The 26,667-nt window shown below is 38.1% G+C and overlaps 1 protein-coding gene and 1 long non-coding RNA gene across 2 annotated transcripts in view; one reads left to right on the plus strand and one right to left on the minus strand.

Moving 5' to 3' along the window:
- Positions 1 to 26,667, plus strand: part of LOC144616387 (uncharacterized) — a 442,726-nt gene that overhangs the window by 406,457 nt on the left and 9,602 nt on the right. The gene's annotated exons all lie outside the window — the stretch shown is intronic.
- The window catches only part of PKHD1 (PKHD1 ciliary IPT domain containing fibrocystin/polyductin), a 479,232-nt gene continuing 452,910 nt past the window's right edge, over positions 346 to 26,667 (minus strand). Inside the window, exon 66 of the mRNA XM_078446999.2 lies at positions 346 to 5,284. Coding sequence (XP_078303125.2) covers positions 4,830 to 5,284 — 455 coding nt within the window. The 3' untranslated portion in view covers positions 346 to 4,829. The remainder of the gene's footprint in view (positions 5,285 to 26,667) is intronic.

Genomic DNA, 26,667 nt, shown 5'->3' on the forward strand with positions numbered 1-26,667 from the left:
AAAGAGAACTGGAGGGGTCTATAGCATCAAAGAAACTTTATTTTTTTTAAGTGGGGTCTACTTAACCATGTTGGATAGTCATGGGAATAATCCAGTAGATGAGGAGAGATTGATGACATTGAAAAGAGAGCTGATAATTGAGGTAGTAACATCCTTGGGAACAGAATGAAGATATGTAGAAAATAATACTAAAGAGAAAATTTGGTATTACTAGACTTACAGCCTAAATTTATATATCTTCTAGAGTTGTCTAAACTATAGATAAGCACACAAGATTTTTTTAAAATATTTATTTTTGAGAGAGAAAGAGAGAGACAGTGTGAGTGGGAGAGGGGCAGAGAGAGAGAGGGAGACACACAATCTGAAGCAGGTTCCAGGCTCTGAGCTGTCAGCACAGAGCCTGACATGGGGCTTGAACTCACAAGCCATGAGATCATGACTTGAGCCGAAGTCAGACACTTAACCAATTGAGCCACCCAGGTGCCCTTACAGGATTATTTATTTATCCCCAAACTTAAGAAAATTTTGGAGCATCTGATTTCTCAGGCCATACTCATGATTTGCAAATTAAAACTCACAGTCTTTTAACTTAAGGCTCTATCACAAAACTGAATCTATGAAATCTGCCAAATAAGTGTGCTTTGATAGATGCTTTCAAGAGTCAGTCCTTTGTGTTCAAGGTCTTAATACCATGTGGTGTGGGTTTAGAATAGGTTCTTATGGAGCTGGGCTAGAAGAAGTACACAGTATGGCACTGATCCAAGGGAGAGAAACATACAACCCATGGTAGGCACTTCTCAGTACTGTGGGCATTGTGTTGTGTCTGCCCTTGACTTAGGGTGAGTGTTTGCTTCCCCAGTGTTTCCTCCATATGCGTGATGGGAAGGTGGCTCTTTTATAATTGAATCTGATTGATAAATGCCAAGTCTGTAGCCATACACAAATTTTCTTTATAGGTCCCTCACATAGATGGGATCCTAGGTTGCATGCCCTGTATGACATTCCAGGGATATTCTGGTGAGAACACAGATTTGTTAGCACTCTAATCACTGTCCACCAAGAAACATTCCTTTCCCAAGCTGGAGACTTTACCTTTTCCTTTCATTCCTCTTTGGCCTCTCTTTCTGGTCCATTCATCTTACACTCTCTACCCTCTTTATCTTCGCCTATATATATGTAAGTCCTCCATCCAGAACTAAATGCATTTTATATCAGCAAGTTCTCTTGGATGAAAATTAAAGAGATTGCTAGCCTCTAATCAATCATAAGTTGCAGAAAATATTTTTTTTAAATTTGTTTTGGTAGTAATAGGTCCTATAAAAACATTGAAATACAAAAAGATAAAAAACTTGAGGTGAAAATCTACCCATATTACTGCTCCATTCCCTAAAGGTAACTATTTTTTTTTCAAAACTTTATTGGTTTCCTTTCCATAATTTTTCTATACATTAACAAACTAGAGGTAAAAGCATAATAAACACATTATTTTGCAATTTTATATTTTTTTTACCCTAATAGTATAGCTTGAATAATTTTCTACATCATTCTACTGGACAGATGTGCCATTAAAGTTGAGGAAATCTTAAAATCAGATACAGTCCAAACAAATTTCCAACTTTGCCTGGACCATTGCAAGAGTTTAGTAATGACTGTTCCTTCATCTATACAATGTAGAGACAAGTGGCCATTTCCCACATTTTTCAAAAGGAGATTGAGTCTCTTTCCCCTTGTTACAACTACTAATATTGAAATAAAATATATGGTGATAATAAATGAATGATCATTTTGATACTGAAATAAAAGAGAAAAATGATTCTTCAAAACCCAGTAAATTCTAGAAAGTCTTCCAAATGCATTAAATGAATCTTCTGTCTCAAAAGAGACCAGATTGATGGTCTCTTCTTGAGTTGTTCTAAGCAAAGAGAACCCTGGTCTTTTTTCATGTATAAATATAACAAATGTTAGAAGAATATTTGTAAACACGCAAATCTCCATATTCTACCAATTAGACTTCATTTAATTTTATGAAAGTGATTTATCCCTTTTAAAAGATTACATTCAGGAAATGTGATTCATCTCTCAAATATATCTGCAGTTAATCAGAGTGCTATCACATAGGTTGAAATCAACTGTGTTCTACACTCAGTAGAGTAATTCCTTCTGCTTATAGCTCCTTCAAAATTGACACTGAATACATTATAAATCCTGGAAACAAAATATGGAATAAATGCATGAATTTTAAATGACAGAATTAATTAAAATCCTTTACTGTTATTGACATGTACGGTTTTATAGAAGCTTGGATGAATAATATTTGCATGTGATTTACATTCAATTTCCCCATATTCATTTTTGCATACAGTTTGCATACATTTCAATGTATAGTGATTTCATACATTTAGCCTTAGACTGTGAGATGGAAGGGAGCTATTAACTAATCTTTGAAAGGTCTGGGCCTTTTGGTTCTCAGTAGCCTCACTGGGCAACAATATGGACAAATCTGCAAGATACAATTGTGGTCAGACTGGCTCAGCCTGTCACTCTGAGAGACATGAAATTCTGTCTCTGGTACCTTCTCTGAACACAATCCCTAAAACTTCACAGATTGTGGAAACTACCTTATCTCTCATTATCCTTCCCTCTCAGTTTTAATATCCAGAAATATTTGCAAATATTTTTGAACTCTTTAGAATTTTAATTTGTTTACTATCTTGGGGGAAAAGAAGCCACCATATATAAAAAATCAGAAATGGGAAGCAAGAAGAGATTCTTTGAAATAACAGAGGAACATGACACTTTTCAATTATTTATTTCAGTAAAGAGTAAGGTTGTTGCTGCCGGCAAATATTTTTTGAACTAACCATGTTAATGGTCTGAATAAGTTTAGGTTTGGCCAATAGTGGTGCTTTATGTAACTAGCTCATCTCCAGACATAAATGAACCAAGAGCTAATTGTTCCGTTTTCTGAGGAGAAAAAGAGGACTGGCTTAATTATGGGTTAAAGGATTCTAACTAGACTCTAAGATTCCATGCCATATGCTAGAGCCCTGCTAGTTACTCTGGATATTTCTGGCCACTGTTCTGGCCCAAAGAGTCCATTTTGGCCTGAGGGATTCCAAGCATGGCTAAGGGAGCTTTGATAGATTAATTATGGTTATTCCTAAACGGAGGGATAGGATCACACTTGCTTTCCAGAAAGATTAATCTTGTGGCACATGGATGATTGATAAGAAGCTAGTAAAGGTTGGGATGTGGGTAAAGGAGTAGAAATAACCAGTGGTAGCTGACTGAGAAGGATGAGATAGAACAAGGAGTCCTGGTTGACTTCCAGATATCTAGTCTGAGTGCAATGAGCTGTGTGTTGCATTAGGGCAGGCATGAAAAGGAGGAGTATGTTTTAAGGCCATCTTAACTTCTCAGTGTCTGTGAGATAACCTAGTGGGAGTCCTCAGTAGGCAGCTAACTATATGTTATAGAGCTCAGGAAATAAATTTGGGCTGGAATTTGTGGTGATAAAAGAAGTCACTGGAATGAAAGGGAGAATGTGTAGACAAACCCAAAGCAGTAGTGCTAAGAATATCATTTTAAAATTCTCAAAAGTCTTAACTTCTGAATTGTTTTTGTACAAAATATTGCAGATCTCTGACAACTCAATGTATCTACCAAAGAATGCAAATAGGAGTAACCTCAGAGATCAGGAAGCTACAAAAAAAGGTTATAGCTGGGACTAATTAAACTGGAGGAGGCATAGTCTGCCTAAGTTCATCAAGTTATTTCTTCTTTGTTATGTTTTTGAACACTATTAGTGCCCAAACAAAATACAAAAAGGACTTACCCTGCAGAAAGACAGTTTATGCCTCCAGAGTAACTTTCTATAGAACAGATTTCCCATCAATGCCCTTCTTAAACACAGATTACTTGGATTCCAGTTTCTTGATGAACATCAATCTTGATACCTAATTGTTTCTCCCTCAGAATCTAATACAGCGTCATCTTCTTTTCCGAGCAGCTTTAAGGCTTGAAATCTCTATAATACATCTAAAGAATAGACAAAAGGCTGAGAATATTCCTCACGGTACAAAGATATTTTCCCATTGATGCCTTGGAGATGATGACTTTCTGCCAGTACCCACTATGGGATTAGTTACAGGGCATCATTATTGAAAATTCTGCAATAGAAGAGTATGTTTCCTTCCTCTGTTCTAATTCAAACATAAGAAGGCCTCTGAATCTTTCAGAGATTAGAAAATCCTGGTTTATATTTTAGGAACAGCTGAGAACAGGTTGTTTCTGGAAATTCTTCTCACCTCAGCTATCTTTGCTTTACTCTCTTGGAGCATAAAGCCTTCTGGATCCAGAGCCAAGGACACAATCAGGCTGCCTAAAGTGTCCTTTTGTTTGAACACTGATGAGCCCTCTGTGAATGTATGAATTAGGTGAAATTGCCTTTAGCATCCTTCCCCAACTTGGTATGAGTTGACCTTCCACTCTGGCCTTAATTAGAACCCTTAGAACACAGTCTAGAGAGGCTGCCATGACACAAGGTCTTCCCTCCTTCATTGGGCAGCTGTACACATTATCTTCTCCAAAAATCAGTGCTCTGAAAAATGAGTTCACTAATAATCTGCTTGGGCACTTGGTTATCTCTGGTCTCCCCAAATAGTTTTATTCTGTTGTAAATTTGACCCAGCTACTAACAGAAAGAACTACTTAAAATATATATATAACTTTGGTCCATGGACAATTCCCTTCCCCAGATTGTTTTTATATCTTTGCCCTTAATTAAACTCTCAACAAAGCCCCTAAGAACATGAATTATCATGCACCTATCACAACTGTTCCTGAATAGTTTCTGGGTGAACTGATTGAAGAGAGAATGCCTGAGTAGCACCATAAGAATCTTTGTTCTCTTGAGAAAGCCCCACACTGCCTCTTTCCTTGCCCAGTTGGCTCTGCCCCTGCAATTGCTGCCTCTCTTGTCTGAAGTCTGGGCAGAGCAGTAACTGCTGATCTTGGCCTGCCAGCTGGTATCTGACCAACTGTTCTTGGGCCTCCCTCCAGTTCCCAGTCTCTTGCAGGTATACCTGCTGAGCAAGAGAGCCTGGAGCACACGTGTGCCCCTGGGATGGGACGCTGGTAAGACCAAGAGCAGGAGCAACAGCCTCTTCTTGGCGGCCAGCCTCCTTCTGGACAGCACGGTGGCTGACCTTCCTTCTGGACACTCCATTCAGTGACTGGTGGGGGAGCTGGTTCAATTTGTCCACCATCACCTTCATCTTCTTATCTGTGAGAGAAAAGATGTAGGGGGAGACTTGGATTTAGTTCTCAAATCAGTTGAAAACCATCACTTTATATATTAACATTCCTGAAAAGATGCTGTTGATTAAAGATTAGGTTGTATCAGCTTATTGATTTGCAAATACTTTTAGAAATATATATTTTTCTTCCTTAAAACAAAACAAACAAACAAAAAAACACCGCAGGGGTGCCTGGGTGGCTCAGTCAATTAAGTGTCTGACTCTAGATTTTGGCTCATGGGATTGAGCCCACTTATTGGGATCCATGTTGTCAGCACAGATCCTGCTTGGGAGTATCTGTCTCTGCCCGTCCCCCACTCATGTGCACATGCTCTCTCTTTCTTGCTCTCAAAACAAATATTTTTTTAAAAAAACTCACTGTATCCCATGCCCAATTTATAATTAATATTATTTAATAAAAATTTGATAATATCACTTCCCAGGAAAATACTTTTTATGATCTAGATAAGTCATCAAGGATTTCTCCTTCTAAGCACAATGTCTTAAATCCCAAAACCAGACCACAGTCAGGCCTTACCAAGCATGCCAACTCCCATTTGTATTAAGAAATTTGAGCTCTAAAAGCCAGTCTTACCTAACACTGGCTTTTATGACAAATTCACAATCTGAATATCTTTGATTTTATAAAACATGAATATAAACGTATGTAGAGATAATACAAACATATCAATAAACATGTATCCATATGAGTGTGTACACGTATGGTTATATAATAGTGGAAGGAGAGAAGGAGCACTAGACTGGGGTCCCAAAATAAATGTTTAAGTCTCTCTTCCCTGCTAGCTGGCTCTGTGAGTTTCATCATGTCTCTTAGCCTCTCTGGACCTCGGTTGTAGAATTTCATATTGCTCTCAGGTGCTACTTAACAGTTTACTAAAATGTATTTCATTTTAAAAGTCTTAATTTAATTATAGTTTTCTTCCCTTGACATTTCATTTGTACTTCCACCTCCCCCCCCCCCACCCCGCCATTCAACAGAATTAATCTTCAACTCCGAAGAGTACAACATTGGTACTAGCCATGGTAACAGATGATCTGGGCACTTTTGCCCTAATTTGTCCCAATTCTTTGAAGGATGTATTATATAAGCAATAACACTTCTAGCCTTTAAAATATGATCATGCCATAAGTGAATGAGCTAACTATCATATTACTTAGAGAATAAGTAAATGATGATGAACTAGAGCTAGATAGAGCTAAATACAGTTAAATGAAACCTACCAAAACAGTTGTTTATGGTATTAAATATGTGAAAGATGGCCTCTAGAAGTGACATAGCAAAGGAACAAAGAATGCAAGCTTAGAATCAAACAAGTATGGTTAGATTTCCTGCTTGGTCCCTTACTTGCTGAATATATGTGCAGACTGTACTTACCCTCTGTGTGCCTGTTTCCTATCTGTATAACAGCTAAATTGATAGTATCTACCTCATAGAATTGTTTGAAGGTTAAATAAGATGAATCATGCTAAGCACTAACCAGAATCTATGATGTAGTGAAGATTAGATAAATAATAATCATCATAATTCAAATTGCTAGTACTCAGTACTCATTCTTGCCAGGCACTGTTCTTAATGCTTTATGCCCATTCACTCACTGAATCCTCATAGCCACTCCATGAGGCTAGTCCCCTTATTGTCCTCATTTTACAGATGGAAAAACAGGTATGGAGGGTTGAGTTGCTTGTCCGAAGTCACAAAGCCTCCAAGTGTAGACACAAGATTCAAACTTAGCTAGCATGGTCTTTACCATTTAACATAATTACTTAATATGATTCCATTCACATAATTTTTTACTTTGTCTATGTTTTACCTTAATAAAATGTATCCTAAATTAATAGCCTTTTGAATATCTTTATCTCACACAGATGGATATATTATACAAATTCACCTTAAAATAAACAAATATGCACCATCAACAAGAGAGACCCCAGATGTCTAACTTGGGAGTGTCTTTTTTCCCAAGTTTGCCTAAATTTGTATATACATTCCATTCTCACCCATTTTCTTAAATGTCGGCTCTTAGATTTGCATTTATTTGCCAAATATCTGGTTGCTGAAGGTTTGAAACATTTTCATTCATAAGTTTCAAAATTGCCTCAGATTCAATATCTCAAAAGAATGAACTTGTTAAATTCTTCTCAAATTCTACCTTTGTCTTTCTTTACCCTTTTTCAATCATGCTGTCCCTTTCAGGTGCTCCAACTACATTGTAGGAGGAATCATTCTCAGCCTCCAGAGATTCTTCATTGTAGAATTCATCTATTTTCTCACTAGCTTATTAGTTCATTGTTCATTCATTCATTCATTCATTCATTCATTGTTTTCTGAGCACCTGCTATATGATAGGCCTAGAAATACACCAGTGAACAAGACACAGTCCTGATAGCCTGCAGTTTATGCTCCAGTAGTGGGGACAGACAGAAACTAGAATATGCATGGATGGAGCCTGTACTAGGTCCTACTAGAAGCTCCTGGGAACTTCTCCCCTGCTCTCCAGGAAACAGATCTCTAAGCTGATTAAGGTGAGACCCTGGTAATAAGTGTGATAGCAAGTGTCTAGGGAAAATACTAGGGAAGACAAAAGAAGAATTACTTTATACTTACTGCCTGAAAGATTAGGAAGACTTCACAAAGGAGATGACTTGGTTTTGAGGGATAATATTGTGGGAAGATATTCCAGTATACGCTTTGGCATATGCAAAGACAGGAAGCAAAAAAAAAAAAAAAAAATAGGTCAAGACACTGAGAACTGAGGTTGTGTATATAGATGTGCCTGTGGTGTGGGGAGTGTTAAAAGAAAAAAAAGTAATAATACTTGATAGAGGCAATAAATAAATAAAGGCTCTTGAAAACTCTACTAAGGAGTATGGATTTATTTCATAGAAGATGGGGAGGTGATTTTAGAGTAGGGAAGTGACATCTTATTTTCATCATGGGAAGAACAGGCTTTCTATGAGAAGAAAATGAACTCTGAGGGAAAGAAGGAGGTCATTTGAAAGGCTACTGAAATAGTCTGAGCAAGATATAATAAAGAACAATAGGCCAGAGTCAAATATGTTGAAGAGAAGAATAGACAGATTCTGAGTACAAGTTATAACAGTGGTAGTGGAAGGGAAGGTTAGTATTTATTGAACGTCTAGGTATGCATCAAGGACTTCAGAACTATTCTCAGAGATTCTATGACAGAAGACATCTTGTAATCTAGGGAAAGCAAAACAGTGTATCTCTATTGCATCAGAAGAAAACACAAAACATTTGTAGGTGCACATAAAGATACAAACCAATTGAAAATAAAAATATTCCTGTCAGGCTGTATTACCACTGGTGGTTATCCAACTTCCTGGTAGTTATAGGGGCTAATGAATTTTTCTTGAATGAATACTATAAATATAAGGATGTGAATATATTTTATATTTCCCCCAAGAAATTATAGCTTTTTTGAAAACATGGGCTTGCTCTTACTTTGTTTTCATCTTTTATAGAAATTATTTCATTGTTAACTAAACACTGATATTAGTTTCCTTTTCTGCTAAAGGAATGTTTAAGAAAGTGGGAAGCTTTTTCGGACTAGGTATCTGTAAAGTCATGTCACAGTAACAAAGTCCTTAAGTTCACATTCTGGCTAGTGTTCATAGTGTGTGCATACACGCGCATGTGTGTACACGTGTATGCGCTCACATGCTCAGGACATGTGATAAGAATTCAAGTTTTGGAATAGGACAAACTATTGAACCTATGGTTCAATAGTTCTGGGTTCTGGGTTTAGTAGAAAAAGTAATTGGACCTTTGAATTGCAGTTATCTTGTTAGCAATATGGGATAATTTGGTCTACTATATCATAATGCTGTCATGAAAGCATATGAGTTACAACATCTTTTAGCACCTTGTAACCTAAGAGGGGCCCTATAAAGCTAAACTCTTGTGTTGCAGTTCTGTTATTGTGATGATGATAATGAAAGTGATGATGATGATGATGACAATGAGGATGACTTGAGGAAGGAACAACAGAATCATTCATAGGAGTATTTCATGGAAATTTAATGTACATACTAGTTTATTCATTATTTTAACCTTCTGTGATTTTTACTGAGATTGGTAGATCAGTTTGGGGGATATTGACATCTTAACCATATCAGGATTTCAAATCCATGAAGATGGTATATCTCTCTATTTATTTAGATCTTCTCTCAGCCATGTTATGTAGTTTTCAGTGTAGAGGTTTTACACATCTACTGCTAAATTTAGCTCTAAGCATTTATATATTTGATACTATTTATTATTTTTTAATATGAAATTTATTGTCATATTGGTTTCCATACAACACCCAGTGCTCATCCCAACAGGTGCCTTCCTCAATGCCCATCACCCACTTCCCCTCCCTCCCACCCCCATCAACCCTCAAGTTATTCTTGGTTATTAAGAGTCTCTTATGGGTTGCATCCTTCACTCCCTGTAAACTTTTTTTCCATTACCCTCCTCCATGGTCTTCTGTCAAGTTTCTCAGGATCCACATATGGTATCTGTCTTTCTCTGCCTGTCTTATTTCACTTAGCATAATACTCTTCATTTCCATCCACGTTGCTACAAAAGGCCGTATTTCATTCTTTCTCATTGCCACGTAGTATTCCATTGTATATATAAATCACAACTTCTTTATCCAATCATCACTTGATGGACATTTAGACTCTTTCCATAATTCAGCTATTGTTGAAAGTGCTGCTATAACATTGGGGTACAAGTGCCCCTATACATTAGCACTCCTGTATCCCTTGGGTAAATTCCTAGCAGTGCTATTGCTGGGTCATAGGGTAATCTATTTTTAACATTTTGAGGAACCTGCACACTGTTTTCCAGAGCGGCTGCACCAGTTTGCATTCCCACCAACAGTGCAAGAGGGTTCCCGTTTCTCCACATCCTCTCCAGCATCTGTAGTTTTCTGATTTGTTCATTTAATCCACTCTGACTGGCGTGAGGTGATATCTCAGTGTGGTTTTGATTTGTATTTCCTGATGAAGAGTGACATTGAGCATCTTTTCATGTGTCTGTTGGCCATCTGGACCTCTTCTTTAGAGAAGTGTCTATTCATGTCTTCTGCCCATTTCTTCACTGGATTATTTGTTTCTTGGGTGTGGAGTTTGGTGAGTTCTTTATAGATTTTGGATACTACCCTTTGTCCGATATGTCATTTGCAAATATCTCCTCCCATTTCATTGGTTGCCTTTTAGTTTTGTTGATTGTTTCCTTTGCAGTGCAGAAGCTTTTTATCTTGATGAGGTCCCAATAGTTCATTTTTGCCTTTAATTCCCTTGCCTTTGGAGATGTGTCAAGTAAGAAATTGCTGTGGCTGAGGTCAAAAGAGGTTTTTTCCTGCTTTCTCCTCTAGGGTTTTGATGGTGTCCTTACATTCAGGTCCTTCATCCATTTTGAGTTTATTTGTGTGACTGGTGTAAGAAAGTGGTCTAGTTTCATTCTTCTGCACGTTGCTGTCCAGTTCTCCCAGCACCATTTGTTAAAGAGACTGTCTTTTTTTTTCCCATTGGATACTCTTTCCTGCTTTGTCAAAGATTAGTTGGCCATACATTTGTGGGTCCAGTTCTGGGGTCTCTATTCTATTCCATTGGCCCATGTGTCTCTTTTTGTGCCAATACCATATGGTCTTGATGATTACAGCTTTGTAGTAGAGGCTAAAGTCTGGGAATGTGATGCCTCCCACTTTGGTTTTCTTCTTCAATATTGCTTTGGCTATTCGGGGTCTTTTGTGGTTCCATACAAATTTTAGGATTGCTTGTTCTAGCTTTGAGAAGAAAGCTGGTGCAATTTTGATTGGGATTGCATTAAGTGTGCAGATTGCTTTGGATAGTATTGACATTTTAACAATATTTATTCTTCCAATCCATGAGCACGGAATGTTTTCCATTTCTTTGTATCTTCTTCACTTTCCCTCATAAGCTTTCTATACTTTTCAGCATACAGATCTTTTACATCTTTGGTTAGGTTTATTCCTAGGCATTTTATGATTCTTGGTGCAATTGTGAATGGGATCAGTTTCTTTATTTCTCTTTCTGTTGCTTCATTATTGGTGTATAAAAATGCAACCGATTTCTCTACATTAATTTTGTACCCTGTGACTTTGCTGAATTCACGTATCAGTTCTAGCAGGCTTTTGGTGGAGTATGTCAGGTTTTCCATGTAGAATATCATGTCATCTGTGAAAGGTGACAGTTTGACTTCATCTTTGCCAACTTTGATGCCTTTGGTTTCCTTCTGTTGTCTGATTGCTGAGGCTAGGACTTCCAACACTATGTGAAACAACAGCGGTGAGAGTGGACATCCCTGTCGTGTTCCTGATCTCAGGGGGAAAGCTCTCAGTTTTTCCCCATTGAGCATGATATTAGCTGTTGGCCTTTCATAAATGGCTTTTATGATGTTTAAGTATGTTCCTTCTATCCCGACTTTCTCGAGGGTTTTTATTAAGAAAGGAGGCTGAATTTTGTCAAATGCTTTTCTGCAGATTGACAAGATCATATGGTTCTTATCTTTTCTTTTATTAATGTGATGCATCACGTTGATTGATTTGCGAATGTTGAACCAGCCCTGCAGCCCAGGAATGAATCCCACTTGATCATGGTGAATAATTCTTTTCATATGCTGTTGAGGTCAATTTGCTAGCATCTTGTTGAGAATTTTTGCATCCATATTCATCAGGGATATTGGCTGTAGTTCTCTTTTTTGCTGGGTCTCTGTCTGGTTTGGGAATCAAAGTAATGCTGGCTTCATAGAATAAGTCTGGAAGTTTTCCTTCCCTTGCTATATTTTGGAACAGCTTGAGTAGGATAGGTATTATCTCTGCTTTAAATGTCTGGTAGAATTCTCCAGGGAAGTTATCTGGTCCGGGACTCTTATTTGTTGGGAGATTTTTGATAACTGATTCAATTTCTTCACTGGTTATGGGTCTGTTCAAGTTTTCTATTTCTTTCCATTTGAGTGTTGGTAGTGTTTGGGTGCTTAGGAATTTGTCCATTTCTTCCAGGTTGTCCAGTTTGTTGGCATATAATTTTTCATAGTATTCCCTGATAATTGCTTGTATTCCTGAGGGATTGGTTGTAGTAATTCCATTTTCATTCATGTTTTTATTTTTTTGGGTCTTCTCCCTTTTCTTTTTGAGAAGCCTGACTAGAGGTTTATCAATTTTATTTTTTTCGAAACAACTCTTGGTTTCATTTTAGATTCTATATTGTTTATTTCTGCTCTGATCTTTATCATTTCTTCAGCTGGGTTTTGGGTGTCTTTGCTGTTCTGCTTCTAGTTCCTTAGGTGTGCTGTTAGATTTTGTATGGGATTTTTCTTGTTTCTTGACATAGACCTTCATTGCAATATATGTTCCTCTCAGGACTGCCTTTGCTACATCCCAAAGTGGATTGTTGTATTTTCATTTGTTACCATATATTTTTAAATTTCTTCTCTAATTGCCTGGTGACCAATTCATTCTTTAGTAGGGTGTTCTTTAACCTCCATGATTTTGGAGGTTTTCCAGACTTTTTCCTGTGGTTGATTTCAAGTCCTAGCATTGTGTTGTGAAAGTGTGCATGGTATGATCTCAATTCTTTTATACTTATGAAGGCTTATGAAGGGCTGTTTTGTGACCCAGTATGTAATCTGTCTTGGAGAATGTTCCATGTGCACTCAAGAAGAAAGTATATTCTGTTGCTTTGGGATGCACAGTTCTAAATATGTCTGTCAAGTCCATCTATTCCAATATATACTTCAGAGCCCTTGTTTCTTTATTCTCTGTCTAGAGGTTCTATCCATTGTTGTAAATAGAGTATTAAGTCTCCTGCAATTACCACATTGTTATCAATAAGGTTCCTTATATTTGTGATTGCTTTATACATTTGGGTGCTTTCAAATGCAGTGAATAGACATTTATAATTGTTAGCTCCTCCTGATGGATAGGCCCTGTAGTTAATATATAATGCCCTTCTTCATCTCTTCCTATAGCCTTTAAAGTCTAGTTTGTCTGATATTAGTATGGTTACTCTAGCTTTCTTCTGACTTCCAGTAGCATGATAAATAGTTCTCCACCCCTCCCTTTCTTTTTTTTTTTTTTTAATTTTTTTTAACGTTATTTATTTTTGCGACAGAGGGAGACAGAGCATGAACGGGGGAGGGTCAGAGAGAGAGGGAGACACAGAATCTGAAACAGGCTCTAGGCTCTGAGCAGTCAGCACAGAGCCCGACGCGGGGCTCGGACCCACGGACCGTGAGATCATGACCTGAGCTTAAGTTGGACAATTAACTGACTGAGCCAACAGGCGCCCCCCCCTTTCAATCTGAAGCTGTCCTCAGGTCTAAAATGAGTGTCTTGTAGACAGCGAATAGTTGGGTCTTATTTTTTTTAATCCATTCTGATACCTCTGTCTTTTAGTTGGAGCATTTAGTCCATTTACCTTCAGTGTTATTATAGAAAGATATGGGGCTTGAGTCATTGTGAGTCTGTAGGTTTCATGCTTGTAGTGGTGTCTCTGGTACTTTGTGGTCCTTGCAACATTTCCCTCACAGAGTCACCCTTAGGATCTCTTGTAGGGCTAGTTTAGTGGTGATGAATTCCTTAAGTTTTTGTTTGTTTGGGAAAACCTTTATCTCTCCTTCTATTCTGAATGACAGACTTGCTGGATAAAGGATTCTTGGCTGCAAATTTTTTTCTGTTCATCATGTTCAAGATTTCCTGCCATTCCTTTCTGGCCTGCCAAGTTTCAGTAGATAGGTCTTCTACTACCCTTATGTGTCTACCTTTGTATGTTAGGGTCCTTTTATCCCTAGTTGCTTTCAGAATTCTCTTTATCCTTGTATTTTGCCAGTTTCATTATGATATGTTTTACAGAAGATCGATTCAAGTTCCGTCTAAAGGGAGTTCTCTGTGCCTCTTGTATTTCAATGCCTGTTTCCTTCCCCAGATTGGGGAAGTTCTCAGCTATGATTTGTTCAAGTACACCTTCAGCCCCTTTCTCTCCTTTTCTTCTGGAATTCCTATGATACGGATATTGTTCCATTTGATGGCATCAATTAGTTCTCTAATTCTCCCCTCACACTCCTGGATTTTTTTATATTTTTCTCAGATTCCTCTTTTTCCATAAATTTGTCTTCTAATTCACCTATTCTCCCCTCTGCCTCTTCAATCCCCACTGTGGCTGCCTCCATTTTATTTTGCACCTCATTTATAGCATTTGTTAATTCATCATGACTATTTTTTAGTCCCTTGATCTCTGTAGCAATAGATTCTCTGCTGTCCTCTGTGCTTTTTTCAAGACCAGCAATTAATTTTATGACTATTATTCTAAGTTCTTGTTCAGTTTTGTTGCTTAAATTGGTTTTAGTATATGTGCTGCCGAAGCAAGCACTTGCTTAAATTGGTTTTGATCATTCGTTAGCTGTTGCTACTTCCTGGAGTTTCTTTTGAGGAGAATTAGTCCGTTTCGTCATTTTGGCTAGTTTTCTGTCCCTTATGCATTTTTAAAGCTTGTGTGCTCTGCACTTGTGAGCACTATTAAAGGAAGGTCATACACTGTCCAGGGCCTGGCCCTTCAGGAGGTGTTTTTTCAGGGATTGTTACTTGCTCTCTGTTCTTGTGACTTTGGTTATTTTATTTGCCTACTTGTAGTGATGTTTTGGGCCCTCCAGGTGTGCTTTGATTTGTTCCTTGGAGAAGCCCTGTAAAGGAAAAACTGATAGACAAACAGGAGACAAAAACATGCAAACACACAAACAAATAAAAACCTAAAGACTAAAAACAAAAAAAAGAAAAAAAACAAGAACACTGACTACAAGTAAAGAACAGGGTGGAGGCGGTGCTAATGGAAGAGCACATACAAAGAGAGAAATGACAGGAGTGGGGAAATAGAAAAATAAACATTGACTAGGCAGAGAGACTAAGAGGCTTAATCCAGAGAGAGAAAAAGGAAAATAAAGAAGGAGGCAGGGAAAACAAAACGAAGATAAAGTTACCCAAACAGAGAAATTATATGGCTTGATTATTCCAGAGAAAGAGAGAAAGGAGTGTAAATATCAAGGTGTAGAGCATCTATCAAGAGACTGGATTAAATATGTCTGTTTAGACAAACCAATAACAAGAGTAACCAGCCTCAGGGAAGGAAGAGATAAGGCGGAGAAAAGGGGGGAAGGAGAATAGTTAATCCAGCCAATGCTGCAGTGTTTGTAGGTAGTAGCTGTCCACAGCGTGTGCTGTTCCAGTGGATATGCAGTTACCCAGCTCAAAGGGGCACGGTTTGGCGTTTTCTGAACCCACCTCCACTATGGGCCCTGGGAGTGATCCCTGAGGCCCGGCCTTGGCCGTGGGGGGCAGGGAATGGTGATCTCCTAGTCTCTTCTCCACGGAACCAGACCCGGTGGACTCTGTTTAAGTTGTCCTCACTGTGCTGTGGGTGCAGACAGGGCAGTCCTTCTCCACCAACTCCCCTGACCCTGCGCTTGGCTAGGATTCAAAGTCCCGCTCCATGCACTCTGGCCCTGGGGAAGCATCTCTCAGTGTGGGGATGTGTGGTCCCGGTGGCTTTGTGCCACAGCACTTCAGGGAGAACCGCCTTCTCTTACTGTTGACTGAGAGCCTCTGCCCTCACCGCGAGTCCATGGGGTGGTGGATGCAGGCAGGCAGGCTTTGTCTTTTCCCACAGTCCTCCAGGGAGATGGCTGCCTTTTCCTCCTGCAGACTGAGCCCTGGACGCAGGCAGGTTTGGTGCTGTCGTGCAGCCCTCTAGGGAGGGAACCACTTTCTCCAGTTGCATATTGAGCCTCTGACCTACTAACACACCAAGGGCTGGCTCCCCTCCTCCCCAGGTGTGCAAACAGGGAGCTGGCCCCAGTCCGAAGTAAGCCCTGCAGCTAGAGATTGTATCCCTCTCAGTCTCAGTCTGAGGTCTTTCTCCTGTCCAGCTATGGTCCCGCACCTCTCTAGCCGTTCTTTCTCTTCCCTTTGCCTCTCTGCAGAAGGGGGTCCCTCCCCTCTGTGCCAGTGCAGCCTTTATTTTTTTATCACCCCCAGTTCGCAGTTACCCCCTATCTTTTTTCCAGCTTTCCCGTTTTCTTCCTATTAGATTCAGTCTCTTTTCCTCCCAGGCTCTGGTGTTCAAATTCCTTTGGCTTCTACACTTCTTTGTTTGAGAGACGCAGGATGTATGGATCCCCCTACTCCTCCACCATGTTGGCCCTGTACCTACTAGTTTAAACATTACAAGCATTGTTTTCAAAAAGTATACTTATTTATAACTCTGACATCTTACAGTCCATATAGCTGAATGTTCAAGTCCAATTCTTTTAAGTACTTTATGTACACATAGTGCTTAGTCTCTGACTGCATCCTCCTCTGAGCCCAAAAGTCTGAACTCATTCCCCTAATCACCACAGCTCCCACCTGTAAGAATTACCTTAAAAAACACCCGAAGCCTGAAATAACATTTCATCTTATCCTTCAGCATTTTCTGCCTTTTATTCATCTCCCCAAATGCCTCACTTCCTTCAGAAAATACTTCCTAACTCATGCACTCCTTATTGTCACAACACATTGTGTGTAGAGAGGTGTATCAATCTATTTCTTATAAACATTAAGGTATTATGGTTCGACTTAAAAAACAATTTTAGGGGACCTGGGTGGCTCAGTCAGTTTAACTCATACTATATTGATGTATGCCTCAATACTTGCTGACTGGAGTTTCTCATTTGACTTGGGCAACTCTTTCTATCATTGGTCACCTTCCTTTGTATGACAGCCTCGTCTTCCTATTGGGATGTTGAGTTCCTACCAGGAGGGAACTTTTTGTGCCATCAACTTATCTCCCTATTATGCCCAGTCCTATGCCAAGTACTGAGCTTGGGGTCATCTCCATAATTACTGCTCCCACTAGGAGGAAAAGACATAGTGTATTGAGACGAGCAACTAACCAAAGAACAAGAATATTAAGTTTGCTCCTACCTGACAATTTATTAAAGGAAAAACAGGGCTTTGAATTTTTATTCTTTGGTAAAACCAATACCACTTCATAGAAGAGGAATCAAACACAACACGTCACCTATTTTCAACCCATTAAAGATATTGGTATCATGTTTTTGAAAGATCGTCATTGGGAATCTGTTCCCCCTTGTTCTTCAAGTCAGCATCTATTCATAAAAGACTAACACAAGTGTATCTTTCCTTTGTAGGCCCAAAACATTTAAAAATCTCCCATGAATTATTTACATGGAAGCTCCAATCAGCAATATACCTGACAGGCTCCCTAGCCAAAATGAAAGTGCACTGTGTAAAGGTGCCCAGGGAGGCTGGCCGCCTCCCACTGTGAGGTTATAGACAGAACTAAGTCAGCACACATTATATGTCAGTGCTGACATCAGAAGGAATCAGATCCTTTGATCTCAGAACGCCACAGGAAGCTTAGATCTCAGACAAATTAGATAAAAAATGAATTTATAGCAGATATGTGTCCTAAGGCATTCAGCTGAAAGTTTGGGTTTTAGGGAAGGAAGACTAGTGAATATCAAAACATATGAATTGGCATGTCTCCCCTCTACCTCCACCTTATTGCTGAGTCCCCATTAAAATGGAAACATAAGATTTCAAATTGCCCCTCTATGCCACATAGAGTTCCATTGGTGGATTTTACCAAGCTTCTAGAAAAAAGGAATAAAATACAGGAACATATATCACTTATCTATGAAAAGGTAGACTACATGGTTTTGGACCCTTTCAGGTTCACCATAGTCAGCTATAACTTTTCCAGCTACTCTTAACCTCCTTTGTCTTCTAAAACTTTCTTGGGCAAAAAATATACGGTGTGACTATGATTGTTTTAAATTTGTGTGGTTACTACTCACTGGCTTCTTTTGCAAGGGGAACGTTAAGAGTGAATCTCTCCTCACTCTCCCACTACCCTCACTGCTCATATTTTCCCAGCCCAGTCTTCATTTCTTGCATTTCGTGTTGGATGAATTGGATTCAGCATAGAAGGTTCAATATAACCACATGGATCTTGGAGCCTAAATAGGGTCTGAGGCAGATGGACAACTGAACAAGCAACATAAAGAATGTACTCCACCCTTGAACTGGGAGGGGCCAAGTTGGGGGAACAGCATGGAAGCTTTGTTGCTTCTCTCATCCCTGAAATACAGCCAGATAACACTAAACCATCCTGCATGCCTAGAAAACTGATTGTTGTATTAATCCTCAAATCTTCACAACCTGAACCAGAGAACTCAGCAAGTACATGGCGTGGAGAGGGGAACACAGGGAGTAAGCCACTGAGGGCAGGGAGCTGTTTTTGCTTGCAGAGAGAGGATGGGGATGGCGGGAGAGTATGGAAGATATCCCTCCTGCCCAAAAGCAGCTGGAGAGAAAAGAAAGAGTATACAAGGGACTGAAAAAAAAAAAAGTGAGAAAGGAGAGTGTTTAAATTCCATTAAGACTCTATAGGCAGGGGGTGTGCAGAGTCAAACTCCACAGCTCGATACCTGGTGGTGTGCTGGTGGGAAGGGTGAATCCCCAGGAATGGAGAGCAAGGTCCTTGGGCCACACAGGGAGAGGCGGTTCCCCTGCTGGGAGGATATTTGGTAGAGGCTGTGCGGCCTCCCCACAGGCAAAGGACAAAGTGGACCTGGGCTAACAAACACATTCATTGGTGATCAAACAAGGACATTAAGTGTAAAGCCTCGCTCCAGACGTGTGTTGTGATTTTCCATAATTTGTGAAACGATGCTGCTACACGATCATGCAAACTTTTTCTGGGGTGGGCTGGCACCCAGCCACAGTCTCTAGGCATTGGCACCAGCATGGTCCCACAAACGTTCCTGGGTGTGGGCAGAGGAGTCGGCCATTGCTCAGTGAGACCCTCCCCCAGAAGGTCTGAGCAGGTCAAATGTGCAGTCCCTCAAAATTGAGGGGTTGGGAAACACAGCTGCATCTGAGATAAAACTCAGGAGGGAGGTGCTGCATGGCAACCTGACGGCTTGGTCACGGACAGTGTAAAAGCAGGGAGTGGATGGAAGCTAGATACCAAGGAGGGATGCACAATTGCTGGTTGAGGAGAGCACAGAATTCTGATACTAGATACTAGGTAGCTGGGTGACGCCATTCTCACCCCTCCTGCGCATGCACATACACACCTATAGGCACCACAACAATCCACCAAGTAAGCTAGTCAGTGCCATCTAGTGGAAAACAGAGCCATTACACTAAGCCTCACCTAACTGGGTCAACCTCACTCTTCAGGAACACAAGTCTCTCTGCCTCATTAGTTTATGGACTATAAAGTGCTTCATAGTTCAACTTCTAGGGGAAACCGATGTATTTCAATTGTACAACAATCTGTTTGCTGGTCCATCTATTCAATTTTCCTTTTCTTATTCTTGAATACAGAAAGAGAAGTAAAATATTTTTATTTTCCATTTCTATTAAAAATGTTTTTAATTTTTTTCTACTATATATTTTACTTTTATGTAAATTTTTCAAATTCTATTTTTTTACTTCCATGTTTCATTTTATTCTATTTCATTGTATTCATTTTTTTCAAATTTTCAAACATTTCCTTTTTTTCCCTTTTGTTACCATTCCCTTTTTTCTCTCATCTATCAAGCTCAACAACCAGACCAGAAAACCCCTAGCATCCTTTATGTGAGTGTTCTTATATTAATTTGCCCAAAAGAAAGAAGAGGAAAGCAATGACAGCCAGAGACTTAACACAGATACGAGCAAGATGTCTGAACCAGAATTTAGAATCACGATAATAAAAACACTAGCTGGGGTTGAAAACAGATTAGAATCCCTTTCTGCAGAGATAAAAGCTAATCAGGATGAAAAAATTCTGTTACTGAGCTGCCATCTCAAATGGATGCCACAGCAGCAAGGATGGATAAGGCAGAGCAGTGAATCAGCAATACAGAGGACAAATTTATGGAGAACAGTGAAACAGAAAAAAAGAGGGAGACTAAGGAAAAGAGCATGATTTAACAATTAGAGAAATCAGTGACTCATCAAAAAGGAACAACATAAGAATCATAGGGGTCCCAGAAGGTAAAGAGGGAGAAAAAGGGGTAGAAGGGTTATGTGAGCAAATCTTAGCAGAAAACTTTCTTAACCTGTGGAAAGACAGAGACATCAAAATCCAGGAAGCACAGAGGACTGCCATTAGATTCAACAAAAACTGACCATCAACAAGGCATATCGTAGTCAAATTCACAAAATACTCAGGCAAGGAGAGAATCATGAGAGCAGCAAGGGAAAAAAGTCCTTAACCTACAAAGGAAGACAGATCAGGTTTGCAGGAGACCTATCTACAGAAACTTGGCAGACCAAAAAGGGGTGGCAGGATATACTCAATGTGCTGAATCTGAAAAATATGCAGCGAAGAATTCTTTATCCAGCAAGGCTATCATTCAAAATAGAAGGAGAGATAAAAAGTTTCCCAGACAAAAATTAAAGGAGTTAATGACCACTGAACCAGCCCTGCAAGAAATTTTAAGGGGGACTCTGTTAGGGGAGAAAAGACAGGGAAAAAAAAAATACACCAGAAGCAACAAAGACTAGAAAGGACCAGAGAACACCACCAGAAACTCCAACTCTACAGGCAACATAATGGCAATACATTCATATCTTTCAGTACTCCAAACGTCAATGGACTCAATGCTCCAGTCTAAAGACATAGGGTAACAGAATGCATAAGAAAACAAGATCCATCTATATGCTGTTTACAAGAGACCCACTTTAGACCTAAAGACACCTTCAGATTGAAAGTAAGGGATGGAGAACCATCTATTATGCTATTGGTCAACAAAAGAAAGCAGAGTAGCCCTACCTATATCAGACATTCTAGACTTTAAAATACTGTATGATGAGATGGAGAAGGGCATTATATATATATATATACATATAATATTATATAATAATATATATATATATATATATATATATATATAAAATAAGGGGTCTATCCACCATGAAGACCTAACAATTGTAAACATTTATGCTCCAAATGTAAGAGCACACAAATATATAAATCAATTATTCACAAACATAAAGAAACTCATTGATAATAGTACCATAATAGTAGGCGACTTCAATACCCCACTTACAACAATGCACACATCATCTAAACAGAAAATCAACAAGGAAACAAAGGCTTTGAAAGACACACTGGACCAGATGCACTTAACAGAGATATTGAAAACATTTCATCCTAAAGCAGCAGAATACACATTCTTCTCCAGTGTACCTGGAACCTTCTCCAGAATAGATCATATACTGGGACACAAATGAGCCCTCAACCAGTACAAAAAGATCGAGATCATACGGTGAATATTTTTAGACCATAACACCATGAAACTCAAAATCAATTGCAAGAAAAAATGTGGAAAGATGATAAATACTTAGAGACTAAAGACCATCCTAGTAAAGAATTAATGGGCTAACCAAGAAGTTAAAGAGGAAATTAAAAAGTACATGGAAGCCAATGAAAATGATAACACAACAGCCCAAAACCTCTGGGACACAGAAAAGGCAGTCATAAAAGGGAAGTATATAGCAATCCGGGCCTTCCTAAAGAAGGAAGAAAGGTCTCAGATACACAACCTAACCTTAAAGAGCTGGAAAAAGAACAGCAAATAAAATTCAAAATCAGCAGAACCAGGAAATAATAAAGATTAGAGCAGAAATCAATGCCATAAAAACCAAAACAAACAAACAGGAAAACATATCAATAAAACCAGAAGCTGGTTCTTTGAAAGAATTAACAAACCCGTAGCCAGTTTGATGAAAAAGAAAAAGGAAAGGACCCAAATAAAATCAAGAATGAAAGAGGAGAGATCACAACCAACACAGCAGAAATAAAAACAATAATAAAAGGATATTATGAACAATATGCACCAATGAAATGGGCAATCTGGAAGAAATGGACAAATTCCTAGAAACATATAAAGTACCAAAACTGAAAAAGGAAGAAGTAGAAAATTTGAACAGACCCTTAACCAGTAAAGAAATCAAATTCATAATAAAAAATCTCCCCAAAAACAGGAGTTCAGGGCCAGATGGCTTTCCAGGGGATTTCTACCAAACAGCCAAGGAAGAGTTAACACCTATTCTCTTGAAGCTGTTCCAAAAAATAGAAATGGAAGGAAAACTTCCAAACTCTTTCTGTGAAGCCAGAATTACCTTGATTCCAAAACCAGACATAGACCCCACTAAAAAGGAGAACTATAGACCAATTTCCCTGATGAACTCGGATGCAAAAATCCTCAACAAGGTATTAGCCAACCAAATCCAACAATACATTAAAAGAATTATTCACTCCAACCAAGTGGTATTTATACCTGGCATGCAGGGCTGGTTCAATATCCACAAAACAATCAATGTGATCAGATCAGTAACAGAAAGCACAAGAACCACATGATCCTCTCAATAGATGCAGAGAAAACATTTGACAAAATACAAAGTCCTTTCTTGATAAAAACCTTGATAGAAGGATCTTCTCTCAAGATCATACAAGGAATATATGAAGGACCCAACACTAATATCATCCTCAATGGGGAAAAACTGAGAGCTTTTCCTCTGTGGTCAGGAACAAGACAGGGATGTCCACTCTCGCCACTGTTATACAACATAGTATTGGAAGTCTTAGCCACAGCAGTCAGACAACATAAAGAAAATAAGATGCATCCAAATCGGCCATGAGGAAGCTAAACTTTCACTCTTCACAGATGACATGATACTGTATATGGAAAACCCAAAAGAGTCCACCAAAAAACTGCTAGAACTAATCCATGAATTCAGCAGTTGCAGGATATAAAATCAATGCACAGAAATTGGTCACATTCTTATACACCAATAATGAAGCAAGAGAAAGAAAAATCAAGGAATTGATCCCATTACAATTGCACCAAAAGCAATAAAATACCTAGGAATAAATCTAAACAGAGTGAAAAATCTATACATAGAAAATTATGGAAAGCTTATGAAAGAAACTGAAGAACCCTCCTAAAATAAAGAAAAATATTCCATGTACCTGGATAGGAAGAACAAATATTGTTAAATGTCAATACTACCCAAAGGAATCTAAGTATTCAATGCAATCCCTATCAAAATAACACAAGCATTCTTCACAGAGCTAGAATAAACATTCCTAAAATTTTTATGGAACCAGAAAAGACCCCAAATAGCCAAAGCAATCTTGAAAAAGAAAACCAAAGCAGGAGGCATCACAATCCCGGACTTCAAGTTATATTTCAAAGCTGTAATCATCAAGACAGGTACTGGCACAAAAACAGACACTCAGATCAATGGAACAGGATTGAGAACCCAGAAGTGGGCCCATAAACATATGGCCAACTAATCTTTGAAAAGCAGGAAAGAATATCCAATGGAATAAAGACAGTCTCTTCAGCAAGTGATGCTGGGAAACTAGACAGCAACATGCAGAAGTATGAACGTGGACCACTTTCTTACACCACACACAAAATAAACTCAAAATGGATAAAAGACCTAAATGTAAGACAGGAAGCCATCAAAATCCTCAAGGAGAAAGCAGGCGAAAACCTCTTTGACCTTGGCCACAGCAACTTCTTACTCAACACGTCTCCACAGGCAAGAGAAACAAAAGCAAAAATGAACTATTTGGACCGCATCCAAATAAACAGCTTCTGCTCAGTCAATGAAACAATCAGCAAAACTAAAAGGCAACTGACAGAATGGGAGAAGATATTTGCAAACGACATATCAGATAAAGTTTTAGTATCCAAAATCTATAGGGAACTTATCAAACTCAACACCCAAAAAACATATAATCCAGTGACAAAATGGGCAAAAGACATGAATAGACACTTCTCCAAAGAAGACATACAGATGGCTAACAGACACATGAAAAAATGCTCAACATCACTCATCATCAGGGAAATATAAATCAAAACCACAATGAGATACCACCTCACACCTGTCAGAGTGGCCAATGTTAACAACTCAAGCAACAACAGATGTTGGCGAGGATGCGGAGGAAGAAGATCTCTTTTGCATTGCTGGTGGGAATGTAAACTGGTACAGCCATTCTGGAAAACAGTATGGAGATTCCTCAAAAAATTAAAAATAGAACTACCCTATGACTCAGCAATTGCACTACTATTTATCCAAGGGATACAGGTATTCTGTTTCAAAGGGACACATGCACCCCAATGTTTATATCAGCACTATCCACAATAGGCAAAGTATGGAAAGAGCCCAAATGTCCATCTATGGATGAATGGATAAAGAAAATGTGGTATGTATACATATATATATATATATATATATATATATATATATATAATGGATTATTACTCTGCAACCAAAAAGAATTAAATTTAGCTATTTGCAACTACGTGGATGGAACTAGAGGGTATTATACTAAGCGAAATTAGTTAGAGAAAGACAAATATATGACTTTATTCACATGGGGACTTTAAGATACAAAACAGATGAACATAAGGGAAGGGAAGCAAATATAATATAAAAACAGGAAGGGGACAAAACATAAAAGACTCTTAAATATGGAGAAAAAAATAAAGGGTTGCTGGAAGGGTTGTGGGGGGGAGGATGGGCTAAATGGGTAAGGGGCTTAAGGAATCTACTCCTGAAATCATTGTTACACTATGTGGTAATTTGGATGTAAATTATAAAAAAATAAATAAATTATAGAAAGAAAAAAAAAAAAACCTAAAAAAAGAAGACACATTAACAGTGGGAAAAAAAAAGAATGTACTCCACTTTGGTTTCTCATTTGTCAATCAGGGCAGCAGTCCTGCCTACATGTTTAAGAAGGTATATGTAATAATTAAGATTCATTAATGTAGATTTTTTCCTTGAAGAGAAAAATTATCATATATTTTGAATAAGTAATGCATTGCAAATAAGCTATGGAAATTTTAAAAATATGAGAGAAAAATGCCTTTAATTCCAAATTATATCATGAGTGTTTATTTATTGTTTTATAATATTCTAGCAGTGGATATGTTTTAGTGAACCTGAATTCACTCATGAATCCATATGGAGTTTACTTTGGTATAATTTTTGAAGTGTGAGTCTAGATTGATAAATGTTGTAAACAGTCAAATTTACTAACCCCATTTAAAGACTAACAGTTGTTTTATTTTTATTATCTCTTTTATCATATGTTACATTTATATATCTAATATCTATATCTCATTTATTTGAACTAATATCTGCATATATGCTTATGTCAGTATTATATTGTCTGAAAATAGTAACACAAATATTATTTCTCTGGTTGAGCTACCCATCCCTACTGCCTAAACTCAATTTCTTATTAAAAATTTGGCTTTGGGAGGCCTGAGTGGCTCAGTCAGTTAAGTGTCTGACTCTTGGTTTTGGCTCAGGTCATGATCTTACAGCTTTGTGGATTCGAGCTCCACATTGGATTCTGTGGAGCCTGCTTGGGATTCTCTTTCTCTCTGCCCTGCCTGACTCACACTGTCTCTGTCTCAAAATAAATAAATGTAAAAAAAAATAAAAATAAAAAAATAAAAAAAATTGGCTTTGTATCATTGTTCTGTATTATCTGAAGAACTTTAGAATCATCTTATGATGTTCTACTCAGTATAAAATAATGGCAGCTGCATTAAACCAAAATTAATTTAGGAGTTACTGATTTCTTTGCAATATTACTCAATCCAATTAGAAACATGGTGCAATTCCCTATGTAATCAAGTCTGCTCTTTAAACTATGCAATATAGTTTATTTTTTATATAAAAGTCCAATATACCTCTTGTTAACATTGTTTTCCAAGACAGCATCATCTTTAGTCACTATTATGCATTTCAATATGCCTTCTAACTGTATGCCACTGGCTTATACAATATTATTTTTGCATAGACCAACATAATTTTTGTGTAAGCAATTCAAATTATTTATAAATTATAGCATTTATGGGTTGCATCTTTTAAGTTAGTATTAAACAGTTATATCATCTACAATCATGTATTTTCTCTAACATTCTCTTAGGTTTTTTTTATATTGTATTTCCTAGCATTCTAAAATATGTTATAAAGTTGTGGTAATGAGTTATTTGTTTTATCTTAATGTGAGTAGTACCTCTTCTAATGTTCCCTTGTTAAACATGATATTGGATCTTGCTTACAGAGAACACTGGAACTCTCCATCTTATTTAGCTGAAAGTCTCTTACCCTTGGTATTTTAAAAAATATTCCCATTTTAAAAATTTTCTTAAGGAATTAAGTGCTAGATTTTATTTACATTTTTAAATTAGGAGATGTTCATATATTTTTAATTATATGACATGGGCAGGCTATTT

This window comes from Panthera onca, chromosome B2 (genome assembly GCF_046562875.1).
Source record: "Panthera onca isolate mPanOnc1 chromosome B2, mPanOnc1 haplotype 2, whole genome shotgun sequence".
Lineage (NCBI taxonomy): Eukaryota > Metazoa > Chordata > Mammalia > Carnivora > Felidae > Panthera > Panthera onca.